General features: G+C 33.8%; 1 protein-coding gene across 1 annotated transcript in view; it reads left to right on the top strand.

Moving 5' to 3' along the window:
• Window positions 1-21858, top strand: part of LOC107172713 (uncharacterized) — a 67216-nt gene extending 45358 nt beyond the window's left edge. Inside the window, exons 4-7 of the mRNA XM_089219460.1 lie at window positions 14339-14872; window positions 16106-16184; window positions 16490-16623; window positions 17294-21858. Of these exons, the coding sequence (XP_089075586.1) occupies window positions 14339-14872; window positions 16106-16184; window positions 16490-16623; window positions 17294-18259 (1713 nt within the window). The 3' untranslated portion in view covers window positions 18260-21858. The remainder of the gene's footprint in view (window positions 1-14338; window positions 14873-16105; window positions 16185-16489; window positions 16624-17293) is intronic.
• Window positions 21859-23297: the final 1439 nt, after the last annotated feature.

The following is a 23297-nucleotide window of genomic DNA, read 5'->3' as shown; positions in this document are numbered from 1 at the left end:
GATTAGAAAATAATTTCGTTATGATTTTTTCGACGGATCGAATAGGACACGACACCATTAAAATATCAAAATAATTAAAAGTTATTCAATGGTAAAATTACAATTTTCATGTCATAATGTCGTTATAGTAACGCTAAGGTCGACTGTAGTAATAATTATTTTTAAGTGCCACATGCAGTGACGAATTGTACAATTTATTCCGTCTACGAAATTTCTCGATATATAATTGATTTAATTACAAACGGTGGTTAATTGTTAGTAATATATACTAAAATACAGTGTATTTAATTCATATTTAATATTTATGTATATATATATATATATATACCTATAACCTATATATGTATATATATTAATTATTCTTAAGGAGATAATTGGCCCTATTTATCAAGTTTGTGTGAAGCTCATATATTATAATAATATGATATATTAATATATTGTTGTAAATAATGTTGTTTTGTCAAAGCGGTGTTGCATCACAACATAAATCGCTGTTCAATTGTAGAAACGTCTTAACGGATATAGATACTTAATAATAATAAAATATACTGATATTTGTCGGAGAAATAAGACGATTTTGTGTGGCATTAAGTTTCTATATAATAATATAATGTAATATACTCATGAAGTCATAATAATAGTCCTATATTTTTATGTATATCTATTTATATTGTTTTTATGATTGTATCGCTCCCCACCGCCGAATCAGTGCTTTTTTGAGGAGTAAAAATGTAAAATATAATGTTCTCGTTAGAGCCTACTTCGCGGAGAACTTTCGTCAAAAACAGTTCACTTTTTTAACACCGGTCACACACACACAACTCCTACCACGGTCGTCGTGCTTATATAATATATATCTCGGGCCTCCTCTGCCCTATATGCACACCAGCTAACCAACTCGGAAATTGAATTTAGGCGACGTCAACCACGACGAAGAGGACGGTTTTTCGATTACGCGCGCCCGTCGTCTGTCGGTCGCCGCCGAGCGTCCGTATCGATTCGGTGGCGGAGGCGTAGGCGTTTCTGTTGAGCGAATTATAGGGTTAAGAAACTTTTCGCGCGTCTGGTTCGTTAGACGCCGCCGGTTCGTTTACCGCGGTAACGCGTGTGTGACGCCGCCGTAAACGTGGTTTATGTGTATATATGTACTAATATTTATAAACATAGTATAGTGACCGGTCGATTAAGATTTGTTCATGATGTCAATGCATTATTTGTTTTCTTTCTCTCTTGCCCACTCTCAACATAGACAAAACGCATTTACGCAGAATCATTTTTTTCTCCTATTTTTTTAAGTAATCTAAAAAAAGTTTAGAACGATGATAGGAAAATGTATATACAACTTTTTGTTCTCGGACGATTTTCTCGGTTTTCCGTTATTGGTACGCCCAGCGTCTACAGCGGGGGTACCGGTATGCGGCCTCCTCTACAACTCTGACGGTCTGATGGTGGTTAAAAACTATGTGGAAAAATTATCCCCTCTCATGAAATTTTTCTCTCACTTTAAGCCATGGGTATGTATAAATAACACCTTCTAGTTGTGTTTCGTGTTAGCTCAGTTTGTGTGTACATAACATATTATGTATCTAGGTGTGCTTTATTATGTACAATATCATAACACCGTCTTATCTAGTATGTTATTATTATTATGATGACGTATAGTCGGGAGTGATAGTATGATGTAAAAATAGAAACGCTAAGCGGTCGTGTAGGTACATCAAACGATTGGTACATAATACGTAAAGTCAAATATCGAATCTAATTGGTTTTGTTTTTATCTTCTGAAGTAACTGTTTTTTATTTTTTATCGTAGCCGCCTCAATCGTGTGACATACTATCTTACGATGAAGCACTAATGTGCAACCGTTTCCTATCAGCTGGTGTGTAGGCATATATTATATATACTGTTATTGGACTGCAGCTCAGTAATATCAGACCTCGTTGATTATTTAGCACGATTTGTAAATAATGGATATCCTCCATATGTTGTGATGGCCATAAAATTATTATGTGACACACACCGATTTTCAAAATCGATAAAACTCGTATGATACTGTGATGAATATATATACCTATACTATTTCGGCGTGTATTGTGTACATATGTGTATTATTTCGTTTACTGGTCTCTGTTGACCTATATATATATATATATATATATATATTTGTATGTACAAGCTCACTTCCTTTTTTTTCCGATGGCAGTGTGGTGGGGACCTGCCGTCAAGGGGGGAGAGGAACCCCCGTGGATAAAAATTGATGTTTTTCTAGGCTCGTGTGTGATGGTGGTGGTGGTGATGTTAGTGTGGTGGTCGTTATTGTGGTGGTGGTGGTGGTGATGTTAGTGTGGTGGTGGTGGTGGTGGTTGTGGTGGCGGCGGCGGCGGCGGCGGCGGCGGTTGTCGTCGTCGTCCGACGCGGAAAATCCATAAAAACCGAGAAAAAAAGGAAACGGGCAACTCCCTCTGGCAAAACGGGAATACGTGGTGCTTATGGTGGGTGGGCGAGTGGATAGAGTTGTGTAATAATAATATTAAGCGCGGGAAAAAGGCTGCGGTGGCGCTTTACATTATCATGTTATTATTATTATTTTATATACATTGTGCGTACAGCGTGCCGCGGCGTACAGAGCGCCATCTGAACAATCCAATACATTATTATTATTATTATTACTATTATTATTATTATTGTATGCGGTGAGCCACGTGTTGAGTCACGTGTAGCCGGCCGCCGCCGCCGGTTCACCACACGAGAGGAATTCATGCGCGATATGCGTGTATGAATGTGTGTGTCGTCTCCGCGCGATGTCCGTGACGTACACACGGTTTCCGCGAAATGAAAACGGAAAAAATGAGTTTCCGGTGTGATAAATGACAATATTACAATCTACTACGTGTGTGTGTATACCCGAACACGCAATAACATCATAATATAATATTATTATCGTGACGATAGCACGACGTCGTTCGGAGCGTTAAATTATTGTCATCATATAATATTATAATGTTATTCGGTTAAAATTAAAACATTTTATAACTGGTTGTGTGTCATAGCGAGTGTTTTTAAAAACATTTTTTTGTTCTTGTTCTAGATCGTTTAAATTTTTTTCCGCATCGTTTGCAAGTAGGTACTACTGCAGGCGGCGCATCTATGTTTTGAAACATCATTATGACAATAAACTCTATAATTCATTTTAAGTCAGGTACCTATTTATATAATATATATGAATTTAACAAGGACGCTGTGCACACAAATTTTTTTATTGTAAAAATATAATCTAACCATAAGCATTTTGGAGATGTTCAACGTTCAATCGGCTTATCTTTAAAAATTGATTTTTCATTTTTAAAAGGGTTTTAAATAATATTTTCACATTCACATCGACAGTTCTGTAATATTATTGCATATGTGTACGTATATTTTTTAATACATATATAGCCGGTATTGAATGTTATATTAATACGTCATATTATATAATATGTATATTTGTAATAATTTATCGAATCGATAAACGTTAATCGGTTTATGCGTTCGAATCGTTCAACATTGCTGTAAGACGTAAGTAAAACCTTCATATAACACACTGTATATAGTATCCATACCGGTAAGTATATCATTCGAGCAATGCGCACAATTTTAAATCATATAATATTTATGTGCAGTTTTTTTTTTCATTCGTTGAGAGGGGCTTGTATAGTTGTCAAATATACTTATAATATTATAATTGTAAAAATAATAATTACAATCGAGGGTGCCAGGTGGCGCCAGGTGGTCGGGAGTAAAAAAGGTTTTGCAACCGATCTTCCGAAGTTCGATGCGGCCAATGTCACGACGAGAATATCAACTCTGTTGCTGCAGGTGTATTTCATATTATTATAAGCGTTCGCAGCGGCGGATTTAAGATTTTCTCATAATTGGGTGGAGGATATATATATTATTTGTATGTACATATCTATATTTATAAAAATGGATTGCAAGTGTCGCGGGTGCAGATGGGGGAATCATTTAGGCCGAGCTTAAATGAGTGAAGGTAGTAAGGTGTGTCCGAAGCAGAGGCGAGAGAAAAAGGAAATATTCTTGCGAAATAGTTTAGATTTATCAAACCAAGGGTGAGGAGAAATTGATGGCGCAATGTCTCTGTACCAAGTGGCAAAATGAGTGAGAAAATCCTCCCCCGTATCTGAGCCATAACTTATTAACGCTATTTTTAGAATTGGGCAAATGTCAGACCCGGGTATTATGCTGATTGGGAGACAGCATAAAGAGGCTATCGATTTAGCCAGTAAGTCTGCAGTCTCGTTACTGGAGATCCCCGTATGGCCAGGGACCCAGAGAAACTGTACGTCAAAGTCTAATTCGGAGAGCATGTAAAGAAGAGATATGATTGTAATGATGAGTGGGGAGTTGGGTGTTTTGAAAGCATTTGAGACAAGAGCTTGTAAACATGAAGGAGAGTCAGTTATGGTTAGAAATTTGTTAGGGGTTAGTGTTGAGATGAGAATTAGAGATTCAATTATTGCATAGCATTCGGCGGTATATAGGACGATAACACACAGTTTAAGAAATATAACAAGAGGTGGGATTTTTAACGGGCTACGAAGTGCACGGATTCAGCTTGTAAATTAATAATATTATTATACCTACACTTTTCCTGACAAGAGCGCCATTTCTTTTGTTTGGTCGTGGACGTGAGGTATGACGTCTTCTCCCCGTAGATGTCTAGCTTTTAGGTATATATATTTATATTATATATATATATATATATATGTATATATATGTATGGTTGTACAGCATCCATCACTACCCACGAAAATATTTTACATTTTTATCGTTACAATGTTTCATTACTCACGCATCGCCTCCCCAATCCACTACTCGATAATGAATATATTTACTGACTTAATTGTATTTGTCTAAATCATGATCTAAAATTGTATATAATCTACAATGTTTAAATATATATATATATTGTCTGCGGTTTATTGTACGATTACCACGCACGTTTGTTTAATACGATATAATATCACATATAATGTGAATAATTAATTCTGTGATAATTAATATTATCATGTATATAATATAAATACTTTTTCGATCGGATTACTCTTCCGCCTGGCATCGCACTAAACAGAGTAGTATACGCATGTTATATTATTACTATTACTATTGAAGTTGTGCAATCAAATTGCGTCCAAGTTGAAAAGGGCATTGATGTTTTTTTTATTCTCTTTTCTTTATCAGACGACTAGTCGCAACATCTCGGCATAATAATCGCTATATTATGTTTATCGCTAATCGCGTTTATTATTTTAATAATGTATAGTGGTCTTTATAGTATTCAAACGGACAGTGCTTGTTTTGCTCACAACGTGTGTGTATTATCAAATGTAAAATTTATAATACTATATAATGTAGGTCGTAAATCGGTTTGATCTATTCATTAGGATCATAAAACAGAAGCTCGTTTGATCGACAAACTACTAATTTTATTCAACGAACGTGCAGCTAGATACACATAAATATTTAGCGTATAGTAACGCCGGCGTATTCGTGCAAATGTTTTTTTACCGTGAAAATGGCCAAATAAGCATTTGATATTTTATTATACGAGTGTATGGTTTTAAATCGGGATCGTCATCGTTCGTCGTGATGAGACTAGACAGGACTTCGAATCGTTTACCCTTTTTACAACAATTTGTACCCGCCACGGTGATTTGATCCTTACATATATAGAGTCTATATTATAGACTGTCAGCTTGCAGTGTAACATCCTAGTGTAAGGATTGACGTTATATGACAATATATTATGTATATGCGTGTGTGTGAGTATACGGTGTGTTTATAAAAAGTTATATAATATTATTTAAAATTGACCCCGATCTCTTGTGGTGCGTGACATGATATGACACCAAGAAAGGAACGTCGACAATAAAAGGTCCGAGCATCACTAGAGGGAGAACTCGTCGAACAGTGCGGTAACAAAATTATTGTCAGCTTCACGTCATTAAATATAATGTGCGTATATGTTGCAGTATGTGCTCTCTAAAATATTTTTTTATTGATTCTTTACAATCTGAACATATTGTGTTTTTATAATTTATTATTATGTTCTCCTTCAAATATATTATATATTGTTCGGAAATCCGATAGTCCACGTGCTTAATATTTCACGAGATTAGGTTCCGACGAAAATAATAACAATAGTAAGGAAAGAGTTGAGTGTATAGTATAAAGATTGTGAAACGTATAACCATATCGCGACATTCCCACATAAAAACGTACATTTTACGACCTCAAAAGAGGGACTCGTTCTCATTCCAAATATCTTTAAAAAAAAAACCATCGTTTTCTCTTTTTTTTCTTCGGATCATTATGCATATTATGTATACTATAGGTAAAACATATAGTAATATATAATATCATTCTCGTAATCACACGCTGTGTGTGCCGTATATGTGCGGGACCTGTATACTGACCCTCCTGCAGAACCAAAAGAGGAGCTATATATTTTATGTTTTATTTTCAATAATTACAACATATTAAGTGTCGTAAGTACATATAGTGTAAATATAGCATTCCAATAACCAATTCTAGTTCGTTCCATCCGCCTCACCTTTTGTATACTTAAATCAAACAGGCTTCTGCAGGCCATAATATTTTTGGGAAAATATGATGCAAAGGGTTGTTTTATTATACGGTGTATTAATATTATATACTCTTACCTCTAGAACTCCACTATTTATCGAACCTCAAATGCCCGGGAAACATACAATTTTATATAGACATGAATCACAATGAAACTTCACATACCTTATTAGTTATTATATAGGTAAAATATTTTATGATTTGTACAGCAGATTTCTAATATAGAATCGACATTATCATCGTATGCGTATACCATTTATTTTAAACAATGATTGACCTACACCGATAATGATTGCCGCACCCTGGCTCGGGGCACCCGTGTGAATCGATAAGCCATTTAAGTATAGTAGCTCACACATTATTATATAAGTACGTTTCCGGACGTCAGAGCTGTCATCGTCCTTATATATATAATATTATATTGCACATCGGTCATAGGACATAATATACTACCCAACTTACTGCACTGATGCACTTCCTACCTACCTGCGTTTCCGTTTTCCCGCCGTGGTGTGCACTGCGCAACTGCAGCACTGCAAGCGCTAGACTACCCCCCCCCCCCTCCCCACACCATGAGTAGCTCTTATTTGTATATATAATGAGGTAGATGTAATTATTTATTGTAATATGTGTACGAACAAATCCAGAGAGGGTAAATAAAAAAGTAAAAAAGCCGTAGTCGATATTATACACTTTGTATTGTTGTTTACATAGCGTGTGGTCGGAGTCGTATATTATATGTTATTACAATATATAATGTTAACAGAAGAGCGACAGTGGTTAGTAGGTAGATTTATTAACGGTGAAATAATCGGTGGACGCCCTCCACACCCTATGATGATGATGGCTATAGTCCCTTTCGTATTCATAATATTATATACATATAATATAGGTAACATAATAATCGTAACGAAATAATTTAATAACTTAACTTTGTTAAGTATATACACGATAGCTTTGAGCATTTTTAAAAGGATATAATTTAATACAGCTATATTATGTATTATTAACATAATACGCCTACTTAAACCTCTTGGATGGATTTAATATGTATAGGTGTCTATTATGCCATTTTGTTATAATAACATACCTACGTGTTGTATAAATAATTAATCTCCTGCTTGGCTGCTTACTCGTCAAATTATGGTTATTATATTGTCAACCTTACGTTAGTGTGATCAACAAATTTCTCTCGTATAATGACGTGTGATTGTAGTGTTTTATTATAGCTCATCAACGCAGCCAATCCATTATTTTGCGTGTGCATTTTTTCGCGCTCACAAATAAGTTCAAATCGTTTTTTGACTTACAGTGGTGATTTTTTTTCTGTTCAAGGCGAAAAACACGCAATTCCAAATTCGCATACACGTCGCGTATCACACTCATATTGTCTGTATACGTATACCCGACGATGGCGTATATCGACATCGTTTTCCGTAAAATAATAATAACAATAATCGTTACTGCGACGTGTGGTGTTTGACGAATATGGTTGCGATTTTTTTTTTTTAACGTGCGCACACGCCGCCGCGGTGTTAGATTTGCTGCGGCGGAGGAAGAGACGAATCGGGCGAGGAAAAAAAAATAACAACATGCGTATAAAAAAAAAAAATGTTTATACAGAGTCTCTTATTCTCGTCGTCGTTAATAATTCTCGGCCTGTCGGCGCATATTATTACTATATTATATATGCTCGTATAAATTGCAAGTGTGTTGCGTATAATATACATTTATATACCTACATGTACATATATATTATATTTATTGTATAGTTATAGTTAGTACACACTGCGCATATTATGTATTATATAGGTACGTACATATATGCACTATGCAGTAGGTATATTATCTAGCATATACATCATATATAGCAGTTATGAAAAGTGCCTATACGTGATGCTTTTTTAATTTTAAATTGGAAGACTTCGATGACAATGATGTAAACACTATGGGGCGGCTGGCGGAAACGTCATCGTCTATGTCGGGGAGAGTTCCTCGTGTGTGGGAGGGGAGGGGGGTTGTCGAACTGATGTGGTTGCTGCCGTAGGAGTTTGTGTTGCACGTCATGTATTGTTGTAGTATTAATTATTATGTATACCTTCATCGATCATTACAATGTACTCGAGCAGAAATCATTGTCTTTAAGCAGCCGGGTTCTCACACATTTGCAGTTTTTTGAAAACCAAACTCAACTTTGTCTTATGCAATATTAAAAAAAAATCTTAATAGTAATCTGTGTTCAACATGTATATGTCAATCAGCTTACAAAACTATCCAAGTATTTGCATTCGAGAAAAAGCAAGTAAAATATTATATATACGTTTACTTGGCTTTATTCTTGTTGTTTTTGTGTTTCATTGTGACCGAAGTCATTGGAGCAAATTCGCAAGTTTATACAACGAAATCAGATTTGTTTTGATTTACTCGTCGTTATAGTATATTATGTTATTATTGTCAGTGCCTTTGATTATCGTTACTCCACGTCGTGTGTGTGTGTATGTGCATTTATACCTATTCAGTTGTAACTGATCGGTTAAATAAAATATGTACATTTTTCCCGAACGGCCATATCGGTTGCATGTATATTGGTATACTTGTATTAATTATTATGTTGTTGCACGTATGTATAATATTATATCGGTGTATACCGGAAATACGTTTACACGAGGCCAAAGCGCACCCGTGTTATGTTTAAATTTATAATAATTAATAATGTATTGCCGGCATAATATATATTTATTGTATGTTTTTGCAGCCGTCTGCGATTTTTGCAGTATTTTGTTTTTGAATGGTATTAGAAAAATAGAAACTAATGACAATAGTAAACTGTATGTCTCTTCGTCCATACGAAGGTAGTTCCTGAAGTCATCTGGTTCTCCAGATAATTCACCAATTAAATTTACGTGCGAAAATTGTTGTTTTTTTAACAATCAATTTTTCGACCACTTCTTTATATTTATTTTATTTTCATGAATTGTTTTTTTTAATTACACACACTGCGAGAATAGAGAGCTCCTGTTAATCTGGTAATCGACGACATTTTTGCTACAGTGTCAAGTTAGAACTGAACAAAAATTTGTGTCAATAACTGTACGACTAAACCTAAATAATTTACTCAGTTCATTTGCACAAACTGACTGCAAAAAAATACCTCAAATTAATTTGCCTAGTTCAACTGAACGTGTTGTCATGTCCACCTTAAGAAAAAGATAAATTTACGATATTTTGAATACAATATACAAAGCATGATTTTCTAAAATCCAATTTAAACACACTTAATATGACATTTTTTGAATATTTTCGAACCATCGCTTCCAGGAATACGTATAATATATCATAATAGCCAATGAGACTATTCGCGTCTGATCGATTAGGTACTGTAAATGTGAATTTAATTTCAATTTAAATGGTCTGGGAGTGAACAAAAAATACTAATAAAAAAATGATTAAACTTCGTTATTTAATGCTGGTTCATGTATTTTATTAAGTATACTCTTAATATATTGTATAAAGAGAATTCATGAAATCGTAAGAAGGTTGGAATTTTGAGTTTGTTCTATGTCGCCAATTCATCGAAACAAACTTACAATCAGTATTGAATATAAATGTATAATTAACTACTTATCATACACTTAAATAAATGGAAAAATAAAAATATTAAGGTAAATAGGTATTATAATTATGCGTCTGTATATAAGACATAAGTGTTAAGCTTATGTGTATTAATTGTGTTTAATGTATTTCATTCAAAATTAATATGTATATTATATTCACATTCATTCAAGGTGTTGGTACTCTGCGGTCTACCTATACCTGATAGGGTTTTTTGTAATTCCAAAAATGTTTGTTTTGAAAATAGTTTATTAGGTGTATAGAAATCTGGTGACAGTTTTTCTTTATTTATATTGGAGTATATGCCAGTATATAGTGTATTATAATTATTTGTTATAATTTTAACTCAATAGCTCATTTACAACGAATTACTATATTTTCTTTGTAACATACACTAATGAACATAACAACTATGATCATAAATGTATTATTTAAATTTTCGATTTTAATACCCCTTAGCTTACACATAAATACAAATTCGAATAAAATGCATACCTAAAAAAAAAAAAACAGGATAGTAGCTGGTTTCAACTCAACACTTTCGAGTGTATTTTGTCATAGGTAGGTCACTATAAATTGGTAATGGATGTGTTATTTTTGAATTCTATGTTAAATCATTCCATACATAAAAAAAGGTTTCTGAGTCTGATCATCTTCTAAGTACCTATATTTTATAATTTATTACTTATATCTACTATATAAGTGATACGGAGTTGAACTAATTAATGAAATTTACCTAATTTTACATAATTTATAATCATTGTTTTTTTACTATTGCTTATTACTTTATTATTAAATAAAGTTTCCTTGACTAACTCATCTAAACTTATTGTTGTCCCTATGATAATATTATTTATTATACAAATCCGTTAGGTTGGTATATGTCTCTGATATTTTGCCTTATGAAATTACGTGATATGCACCCGGTTATTTACAGGAAAAATCAGATGTATTCTCCCCCACACATAACCACTAAGTCTCAACAGAAAAGTAACAGGGATTGGCTCTTGAATTTTTGAAAACCGATAATTTTTTTGATCCATCCCATCATTTCAAATAATAAATTTATTTTTTTCTAAACGTACATCATAATACTCTTACCGTATATATTATATCGCGGTGTAATGGATTTTCTCTTTTTCTCTCCCCTTTTTCTGTCACAACCCTCCCCTCACTCTATCTCTCTCGTTCCACTCGTCTACTCTCTCTGTACGTTGTGGGTTGGGTTGACCGGATTGATTTTTACAAGTGGCAGGACTTTTCACACGCACGCCAGATCCCTTAGAGTCTCGACATTTTAACCAAAAACCCATCTCTCTGAAAATATAATATTATTTTGTAGGTCAGAAAAGTATAATAGAGGTAATATTCTAAAGGTATATTGTAAATTATACGATCATCGCTCATCAGGATTAACCTGTGGGTTATCGATTTGCTTGAGTTATTATTTACTTAATCAAATAAACATAATATTATGCATAATAATATATCGAATTTAACTCATATTTACAAATATTTTTCATAAGTCCGTCGCTTAATTTTATATTATATATAGGTTCTATTTTAAATAATTGTACTATTATTTAAATCATAATTTATTTTTACATCTTTCAAGCTATATTTAATTTTACTGCTTAATTGTAGAACAGAATAAAAAAATTATAATCACTTTCAGAATACCTATCATAAATATTTTGTTTGATTAATGCCTGATTATATATCTCTATTTAAACCAACAAATGTAATTTGCTGTTTATACTGTTTATTTTAATAAATTTCACTGTTCAATTAATTCATTACAAATGATATTTTAACTGCTTCATGATAATATTTACGTGACGCATGTGTAGGTTATATATACTGAGATATTTAACGAAATATTATGAAAGTATAAATTTAAATCAGTTAGCTACCTATCTTTTTTTCAATAGACCACAGCTTTTGAAAAATAAATAGTATATGTTTAATATAAATACCTTAAATTAAACTAAATTAACTAAAACTTAACTTAAAACTATTTTTTTAATGTCATATACTTTCCTGATACGACTAGTGTCTAGTGCATTGTTATAATGACAGAACGTTAAGAACTTATGATTAAATTTGATAAAATATTTATTACTTTAACTGAGTATTATTATTTTTTTAAACGTAAATAAATAAATAAATTTTATTAATATGTACAAATTTATATTATTTATCATTAAATATTTAATTTAGTCACTTTTAAAATAATCTGTTCGGATGTAACCCGAGTGTTAAATTATGAAATTAAGTTCTGAGTAGATTTAAACGTCGTTGGCCCAACTGCAGGTAGGTAGAAACACCGGTTAATCATAGGTCTAATTGTATAATATTATCCCTTGGCAACCGCTTAATTAAGTCGGGTGCAAATTTGTGAAATGAACAGCTGTATTCATAATATTTTAATGGCATACCAAGACGTGAATCTCATTAATGTATAATGTGAAGAAAAAAAGAGTGAAAAGATTAAAAAGGGAAATGTATTGTGCAGCAATAATCTAAAATATTCACCAATAAATATTGTGGTTCGAAAGTTTAAGAGTATCAAATATATATTATATTTATTTATGAAAATATACGTCATGATTTTTCTGGATTTAAATCGACCACACAGATAGTCGTAATAAAACATTTTAATTTTAGACAATAAATAATATTCCCCACTGCGGGATAAAATATGAAATGGGAAACGTAACATGATCGACGGGATTAAAGTGTTATAAACCGCGGAACGTCGTCTGTCAAAAAAAGATTTGCAGTACATTATACGCAAGTGTATCGTATTAAACGTATTTCGTATACGCATTTCGTATTTCGTAGTAAACAAAAAGTTTTAGCATATTTTATTATGTTGTTATTAACAGATTGCTCTAAACCTTTGCACGCCATGAGTGTCGTCGTATTTTCTCTTTAAGTTGGTTTATATACCACCAGAACCTCATATTACAATTAATATTCATTCTTTTTCAACATATTTCGCGTTGTACCTAACTATTATAATACGAGGAAGTCTAACCTCCCATATTGTATATAATTTGTGCCTTATTAATTTAATTAAGAAATCATATAAGATATAATTATACATAGGTGCACATATTTTTAAAAATCACCGGGCACTCCAAGTGAATACTCCACCGCCAAAAAATAGTATGTATAGTGGCCTTAACCATCCATTCTTAATAATAGTGATATATAATGACCACTTATATTTGCATTAGCGCCATGATACTGACCTTTGAAGTCTGTGATTGATAATTTAAATTGAGTTGGACAATCAGAATTCAAGGTTGGCAGTCAGATAATTGATAAATCAATTGTAGATATCAAAAAACCCTAAAAACTGTTCAGATACACCTAAATTATCATCGAATAAACGAAACATACTCATACTTGCTCGGATTATACACTGATTGTCTGTTGTCTAATCCACCATATAATAATATATTATCCATCAATTTATTGCATTTATTCATTAAATAATAAACATTTTTGAAATTTCTTAAAGAAAATATTTAATTACCAAACACATTTGATCCCACATTTTATGGAATGCTCAGTACTCTAAAAACATTTCAATTGATGCTCGAGCATCCTATATAGTTGGCGTGTATATAAAATGTGTATAAGCTAAAGATGGTCGCGGTATTTTAATAGATTGAATTAACAATTAATTTTATTGTTCAACCATTAGTATAATGCTTCATCAACGGACCCCACATCAAATTCTTTAACTAAACCTTTTTTTTCGGCCCTATAAAAAACTACCAATAAAATGCTACTCATTACAAGCGATATATTACACGATTTTTATTTAATAATATTTTTTTATTTAATAATATTATACTTTTAAATCATAAAATAAGTTAGGTATTCCAATCAAAATTACAATACTTAAAAAATTGCAAATTCATTTAAACGGGTCCCTGTACTCCAGATAAAATGGCTGTCCCCCTCCCCTTTTCGTGGTGACCCTGCTGCTTACAGTCATCAATAATATACCGTGAATTATCGTATAACCTATCGTTTATACTAATTTTTCTATCGTTGCGCATGTTTCAGAAGTTACAAGACGTTGATCAGTTACAAAAATCGGCGTGCGATCGGCGTCAAAACGAAGTCGACGGTTTCGGCGAAGGAAAGCTGCGACAAGATCACCGTGAGACATCGGAACTCCAAGATCACGGTGCGGAATACGTGCTACCGTCTTTCGGCCACCGTGGTGACGATCAAGCTGCAGGCATCGACGAACAGCGGGGACGGTTGATCGCCGGCTGTGACGTCCCGCTGATCGTCACCGGTCCGGCTCCCATCTATCCGGCTATCCACGCTTCGCCGAGTCCCACCACATCGACCATCACAACCAGCCGCCTGCAGCTCCAGCAGAGTCCCCAGCAGCTTAAGGCCGAGGGATCGACGACGTCTTCTGCCCGTCCGGAAATCATGTTGCAACAGTACCAACAGCAACCGGATTACACGCCCTACGGCGGCATCGGGTACGGTGCGCAGCCCAACGCGGGTTACTTCAACTATGGCGCCACCGAGTCCTCCTGGTATGGTTCGCCGTCGTCGGGCGCCGCCGATCACGCGCAAATGGTGAGTACTGATCCGCCATTTTTGAACGTATAGTCCGTATAGGTTATATAGATACCTCCATGCATGGTGCCTATGCCGCATAGGTAACTTTTCAGGAGGGGGAAAAATATTAAAATTCTCAAATCTAAGCAAAATAAATGTTTAATGATATAATTTCAACATATAAATATAAATATGCTATTATTTTTTATAATTAATATTTTTACGGTATACAATAATTAATTAAAATACATTTTAATAAGTACACGTAATATTCAAAAAATAGAAAAAATAGGGTCAAAAGTATAATTCGACATCGGTAAATAAAAATAGCAAATTTCTTTGGTTTATTCCAAAAGTATATTAATATAATGTCATCTTGAATGAAACTACTTTTGTTTGAGTTCACTTTTTCTCAGTGAACGCTTGTCATTCACAAGTATTTCATATCTTAGAAGTTAAAATTTTTATTTTATGTTGTCAATATCGTGCTAATATTTATTAAATTATAAGTTCATATAATTTTTTCCAGGGAGGGCAAGTGCCCCGTCTTGCCATCCCCCCCCCACTTTGACACTAATTCTTCGGCACATGACTGAATCATGGTATTATAGTAGTTAGTTAGTGCTGTGATTAACAAATCTCCTAAAATGTTAGTATGTAGTCTTAAGGGAGGAAGCGATTTCCTACGCATAATTTACCAACATTTATGCATTTGACAGTTTCAAATTTTGTGAAATTTAAAAGGTATAATCCTCTGCTCTCGTTGTTTTTTACGACGATATTATAATTTTAAGCGAGTTTCGAGTATGAAAATATTAATAAATATTCGTAATTCGACTGAAAATGTTCAGTATTTGCAATATTGCAAAAAAAGTGCCCCTAATTAGGCACTTGACCCACCCCTACCCTAGGATTTTGTATTTGTTTTCTAAAGCATTATCTGTAACGTGCCAATTTAATAAACATAGATTACTTTTTAAATGGAAGTATATAAAATTTATAAAAAAAATTTATATTTGCCCCCCTTTCCTCTAGAAATATGTCTGGGAGCACCAATGAATAATAATAAGATATGCGTACGTTTTAATGTCGCAGCTGTGCGTTGTAATAACCTATAATACGCTCGATGATAATAATAATAATAATAATAATAATTTTTAATATTATGTTATCGCTGAAAAATGCGAGAACGCGTTCTATAATATAATATTATTCGTCTTTCATGCGTTTGCTTTTGAATTTGTGTTTCAGCATGCTTGCAACTCACATATCGGCGAAAGTACAGGAAACTTCCTGAACCATGGTTATCATCAACAAGCTACGTTGACAGGTTAATTTCGTTCCAAATATTATAATAATATTATTACTATACCTACTTTTGCATATTATTATCTGTCGTCTCGCATAAACGCCGAGCACATCACAATCGTGTTCGCTCTAATGTGCAGACACACTGCACCACCAGTGCGTTACCTATAATACGACTTGTATATTACATACCGTTACATTGTTATAAAAATGATAATATTATGGTTATTCCGCATTATGCCGTGGCAGATGACATTATCTGTATCATAATTTATGCGTGCACGTCATAATATTATTGTAATAATAATAATATTATAATCGTTGCAGGGGCGTCGACGTCTTCGGCGGAATCGTTCGTCGCCAACAGCCATCATCCTGTTTCCCAGACCGACATGACAGACCCCATGGCCGATTTCTTGGGCGGCCACCAAAACATGACCGAAAACGATAAGATCATCAAGGTAAGTCCGACTAAGAAACACGACCCAAACGTTTGAAAAACCTGCATCCGAACTTCCGCATTTCCTGTGTGTACCTATTATTATTATTATTGTTGTTATGGATCGTGTTAGTGCCGTGCCCAGGATTTTTTTTGGGTAAGGAGCTTAAACATTCAAACTTAACCCTATAGGAAAATAAGAAATAATTTAAAAAAATATAAATGTATACTGGTAGACACATAAAACTAATTGTATTATTATGCATTTAATTTTAAATTGTTACAATTTTAAATCTAAGCTCACCCGTCAACATTATTACTAATTGCTATGATATCTCCCCTGAAATTTCGGGGGAAGGGGGGGGGGCTCAAACCTAAAAGTCCGCCCCTGGATACGGCACTGGATTATATATCGATTAAACGATATTATTATATTCACGTACACAAAACGCCACCAGCACGCTTCTGTATATCATAATTTATTTTTATATAATATATAGTTCGTCGAGCGTGGCGATCCGTCCGTCCATTCCTTCCTCCTCGTCCACGTGTCCTCGTATGTATGACGTACATTCCTGTTTGGCATCCGCCGCCAAGGCTAATATGTGATATTATGATACATTGTTGTTCCGCAATAATATAGTGCTAGTTAAACGAGAAAACCATTTTTTTTTTCCATGCCGATTTCACAGGAGGAGTCCATAGACTGGCTCTCGACCATCATAAACGACGAAGTCGTCGATCACGGTAACCGGTCCGACGCTTGTGCAGATGGGGGCGGTGGAGGTGGAGGTGTGGCGGGCTCGGGCGCCAACGGCAAACTCGTCGGCGATCTGACGTGCGAGGGAAGGGAGTCCAACGGCCGGTTGCCAAACTTTCATCAGGCCTTCGGGTCCACCGAGATAGGCAGGTTCTCGCAGCACGAGTACTACGAACCGCCGAAAGACACGGCCATCAACGAATGCCAGTCGGCGGGACGGTCGGCATCGGCCGCCGCCTCCGCTGCGCAGCAGCAACAGTCCGGCGCCGGCACGTCGCAGCAGCGACACGACGAACAGCACGCGGTGGCGGCGTCGTTTGAACCGCCGCGGCAACAAAACAGGCGTGGACGCGCCCAGCGCGGCGGTGGCCAGAATAGGCGCAACAAGCAGACCAGAACGGCGGCCGCAGCAGCGGCAGCGGCTGCTGCCGTGGCCGCCCAACAGTACGTGGGTTACGAGGTGACTGGTGCCGCGGTGGGCAGGCACCAGGTGCCTCCGTACCACCATCAAGACCCGTACAACCGGAACCATCATCATCACGCCCAACAGCAGCGGTATCACCAAGAATACCATCACCAAAACCAGCAGTACCAGAACCACCAACAGGATTACTACAGGTCGTACGATCGGATGCATTACCAGCAACAACAACAACAACAACAACAGCCGCCACTGCCATCGAATCAGTACTACAATGGCAACGACAACGGTGGTGGAGGCAGTAGTAGCAACGGCAGCAGTGGCGTCAACAACAGTAACCGGGAACAGTCGTACGCTGGCGGATACAACCGTTTTCACTCGTGCTGCTCTACCGAGCACATATCCAGGCCCAGTCATCACCACAACTACGGTCCGGGCCAGTACTACGGTGATTACAATACCTACAACCAGTGGTGATGAGGAGTGATCATCATCATCGCCGCCGCCGTGTCATAAAATATCGTTTTAAATTTAAAAAAAAAGTATATTATAAATAATAAAAATATTATGTTTGGTTTGAGCGCACCAACAACGGCGGGTGTGCCTTTCAAACATTCTCCCTTACCTCCATTCACCTCATCCCTGTCGGATACAAAATTAATATTTTTAACTCACTATATCTGTGATACGATGACGATGGTAATACACGGTACCTATAACGATATTATATTTTGATGTATTATTATCACACGTTATTGTGCAACAACAAAATTTGTGGCTTAAATGTGAATAGTAGAATTTACCGTTTTTTTTTTCTCGGACACTCAACGAGTCAATTATAATGTCGAAAACGAAATTCCCGATTTGCATAACATTCGTCTTCTCGCGACACGTTTTACAAAAAAAAAAACACACACACACCTGGCGTGTAAAAACGGTGTAACTCGATGTCCTGTTTAAAACGATAACTATATACTTATTACTTTGTAACTAAATCAAAACAATATTATGAATGATGCTATTGTTGTGTATTAACGTATATTATTATTATTATTATTATTATTATTATGTCGAACAAAAACCGCGCCGCCTGCGTGTGTGGTCGGTGTGTTTCACGCGACCGACAACGACATTTTTATTTATTTCGGGCATGGACAGTCGAAGAAATGGTTGGCCTCGAGAAACTGTAATATTTATGTGGATTTATATTTTACTGCGATTTGGTGCCAGGGAAGACGTTTTGATCGGTTTCGAGCGGGTTTTGATATCGTCATCATCATCCGGCGTGATGGTGTGTCGTCCTAGTGACCATTCGTCATCATACGCGCGCGAGTTCTTCCTCCAAACGCCAAGCCAAGAGAAGAAAACAAACCGCGACGACGACGGCGGTCTTGTTTCGATGTTTTATAATCGTATGATTTACATTATAATAGTGTTTAAGTCGTTGTGCCTTATTAATTAACAGTTAATAATGTTGTAAAATGCACCATTAAATTATTATTATTATATCATGATTTTATGAATAAATTATTATATTATATAACTGTATAAAATATTATCGATAGCATATTTTTTTTTTACATACATATATATATATATATATAATATTATTATTATATAAAATATAAATGGCGAGCGAATCAGCGTGTTTAAAAAGTCCGTCGCCGGCAGTTTTGTTTACATTTTGTTTTTATTATTATTATTATTATATTGTTTAGTTTTGTTTTCTGATTCCGTTTGTATATTATTATAGTTGAATAATATTATTTCGTATCAGCTGTGTTGCTGATGACAAGATAGAGCAATGATACAAGTTTTTAAAGCTGTGCGCTAAATATTATTATTATTATTATTATTATCATTTTGTTTTAGACGAGACAGAGCCTGCAACAGTTTTTTTATCCTACTAATATTAGTTGTTGTCCGTTTTGTTTGTACCATTACTATATTATTATTATTATTATTCCTATCGATATTATTATATTTTGTACGAGCGTAGTCTTCCTATACATTATGTTATTTTAATATTATAATGAATATTATTATTAGGTCCGGTCATATTATAATAATATTATTATTATGTTTGAGATAATACTATACGTTAGAGCTTCCTCCGTTAACAAAACCTCACGCGACATTATCGCAAACGCGGGTCATTGCGGCCTGCGATTATTAGTTTATTAATCATTATTATCATTATAATTTCATATATGTTTTTTTTTTTATGGTCATAATTTTTTTTATTGTTTTAATATTTTTTACTTTTCAAAGCGGAATTTAGGCTCAACTGTTACACGGACCAATAGTATGATGAATTTATATACCTACCTAATTATATAATATATTCAAAAACTGAGTTTTCTGTCACTGTGATCGAGTATAATATATTGTATTTGTTACACGTTAATATTATGTCAAATAATGATGTATTTTATTACGATACCGTAGTGCGTGTTTGACCTTAACACGAGAAAAAGATAATAACTATAAAGCCACCCACCATTATATTCCTCCGTAGCTTCGCGAAATCGTGAAAAAATAAAATAATAATCAACCTACTATAGCTTATGATATTATTAATTATACATTATTTTATCACAATCTATATATACTGTATAGATACGTAAATTTAAAGTTTGAGTAGAGAACACTTCCCGCGAGATACATAATATATTATAATATAAGCGTTGTGCCATTACGGTATTGACAATATGATAAGGTGCGTACACACAAATCGGCTCGACCATGATACAGTGGACAGTGTAATTTCAGGTGTCTTTGGAAAAACATTTTTTTTTCTTCCGTTTTGTCTCTACTGCAGGTTTGTTGGTGGTTGTTCGGCGGCACCACCCGCGCTTTTTTTTTTTTTAATCATAATGTTTTTCAAATTTGTTTTTTACGTTGTTCTCGCCGACGACTATATATTCTCGAACATCGCTCACGAGATTTGCCATAATATTATAACGGATAATATCATAATTGCCATCATTATCAGAGAAAATTCAGAATAATGTGGCCGTGCCATAATAGTGTTAGGTATAATATTATCGATGTCGTTTGCCTTCGTTACGATTTTAATATCTACCTGTCTTCTCGTGTGATGTGAACGATGTTTGGATTATTTCACGCCTAGAAAACGACTTTTTCTGTCCTGTCCCGACGAGCACACAATATTATCGTTCAAACACCCTCTGCACTTCTCGAGGGTCGGTGTCGTTCTATTATATCCGATTCGTGATGTGTGGACATGACGTTTCCGCCTGCAATGAGACAACTGCAGCAGTCATCATATTATACGATATTCGACGTCAAACGGACGTTCGAAAACGATCGATCCAACTACATTATAATATTATTATTATTATAATATGCGATTATTACAGTAATAATAATAATATCGTGCCGTATATTGTGTGTACTATAACCGGATACGCATAATTCACTGATAATCGAGATAATCGTGGTCGTTCGAAAAACCATCAAACCATATTATATTATAATATAGACTTTTTTATTATTATTATTATTATTATTATTATTATTTTATGCACACGTTGCGGTTCGGTCCTCTTGCAGTGTTGTGCATACAGTCCTCCACTACGTTATTATTTTCTATTATAAAAAGTGTTGTTAACATTACTATTGTCATTATCATTATTATTGTACTATTATGTTTTTTATGTTAATTTTATCCCCCTTCCCCGCGATATAGGTACATGTTATTTTATTATTATATAATTCGATTTCGAATATTATTATTGTTTGTTAAAATAACTCGTTTATTTTTATGTTATTTCAGAAGACTCTACCATAGTTAAGGAAAAAAAAATATGTTGTCTACTAAAACTACGCGGGATATGTATCGAAACAAAATATCGATTATATTATTATGTACCTTTGGTTATTTTTTATGGAATTAAAAAACACAAAACATTTGGGATGGTTTTTGCATAATGTTAAAAATTATATGATTTAGGCTGCATATATAGTTATTGGATTAATTTATTATAACCCTTATTATATTATTGACTTTTGTAAAAGACAAAAACGAAATAAACATATTATGTTACTGTAAACTGTTACCACGTTTGTGCGATTATTGTTTTCCATATTATACCATATGATATAATAATATTAAATATTGTTTTTGCCAACTATACTCGAATTCTCTTAACTGTTCGACTTGAAATACGTAAGTACCTGTATAAATAATGTTAAGGTATTAAGGTAAATATATCTCTTAAACCTGAAATTAAAACTGTTCGATTGCTTTTAATAGTCGACGCATATTATTTTATAATGCGTGTTTGTGAACTCACGCGAAACATAATTTGTGATAAGTTTTATGCATTTTTGTGATTTGTGTGTAAATACAAGTTGTAGTAGATCATTATGCATTTTGCAACATGTTTAAGTTAATAATATATTATATTTTTGTTTACAACGAATAACGTAATTAAACTAATTGTAACAATATATATTATTGTGTATAACACAGCTATAGACTCGATCAAAGGGCAAATATTTTGTCTCTCCTGGTTATGATATATATAGACAAAAATAAACTTATTCAAAAACATTTATAATTAAATAGGATAAGTTTATCCAACTTTTCTGTGACCATGTAGGCATATAGTTATGACTTTAAACATTAAACAATCAAATTGCGTGAATAACGTAAATAATGTACAAGAAAAGGATGATTAATTGTCGTAGTTATATCACTATTAAATTTTACTTTATATTAATATATAATATTATTTTCTTCAAAATTGTTTTGGGTATAATTTCACCATTTATGTATTAAACTAAATTGTCTAAATATCTAAAAAAAATATACACACACATATATATACAATATGCAACATACAATATACATATTATTATAATATCATTTTCAAGATTCCTACTTAGAGTTTGATTATTTATGCAATTATTTCATTTCTTATAATACTTAAACAATGTAAAATATTGTCTAAGTTATTATGTTATGTATTATATTTTAATTCCAATAAATATATTTTTGGATTTGTAAGTTATAGTATTATAGGCACCTATGACCTATATGTCGTATGCCTAATCAAATTTAAGCCAATACACAAAAGTTTAAAATACACGATCACTCGGGTACCTATTGATTACTGTACAAAAACTGCAACTACTTGTGGGTACAAAACAAAATGCGTGGAAACAAAGTACTTTAAAAATATAATAATACTATTTATGGCGCTTGAAAGGTATGTATATAATAATATCTGACCTGTATTAAATTGAAAAAATTGCTATTGAAGTGGTGCGAAATTATATTTTTATTTATAATTTCTTTTAAAAACAGCACCCTATAATTGAAATGTAATAATATATTTTTCAACACAATATGTATTTGATAATACTGTGATTAACGATTGTGTAGTATAATATGGTTTTTTTTTTCATATTAATGTAATTTTTAATTATTTTACACGCAAATTATAATATAATACTGAGTACCTATCATTTTAACTAAAGTATATTA

The sequence above is a fragment of the Diuraphis noxia genome, unplaced genomic scaffold (assembly GCF_037042655.1).
Source record: "Diuraphis noxia isolate RWA-SAM2 unplaced genomic scaffold, SU_Dnox_SAM2 contig0002, whole genome shotgun sequence".
Lineage (NCBI taxonomy): Eukaryota > Metazoa > Arthropoda > Insecta > Hemiptera > Aphididae > Diuraphis > Diuraphis noxia.
The sequence above is the reverse complement of the archived record's forward strand: the minus strand, read 5'-3'. Positions and strand labels throughout refer to the sequence as shown.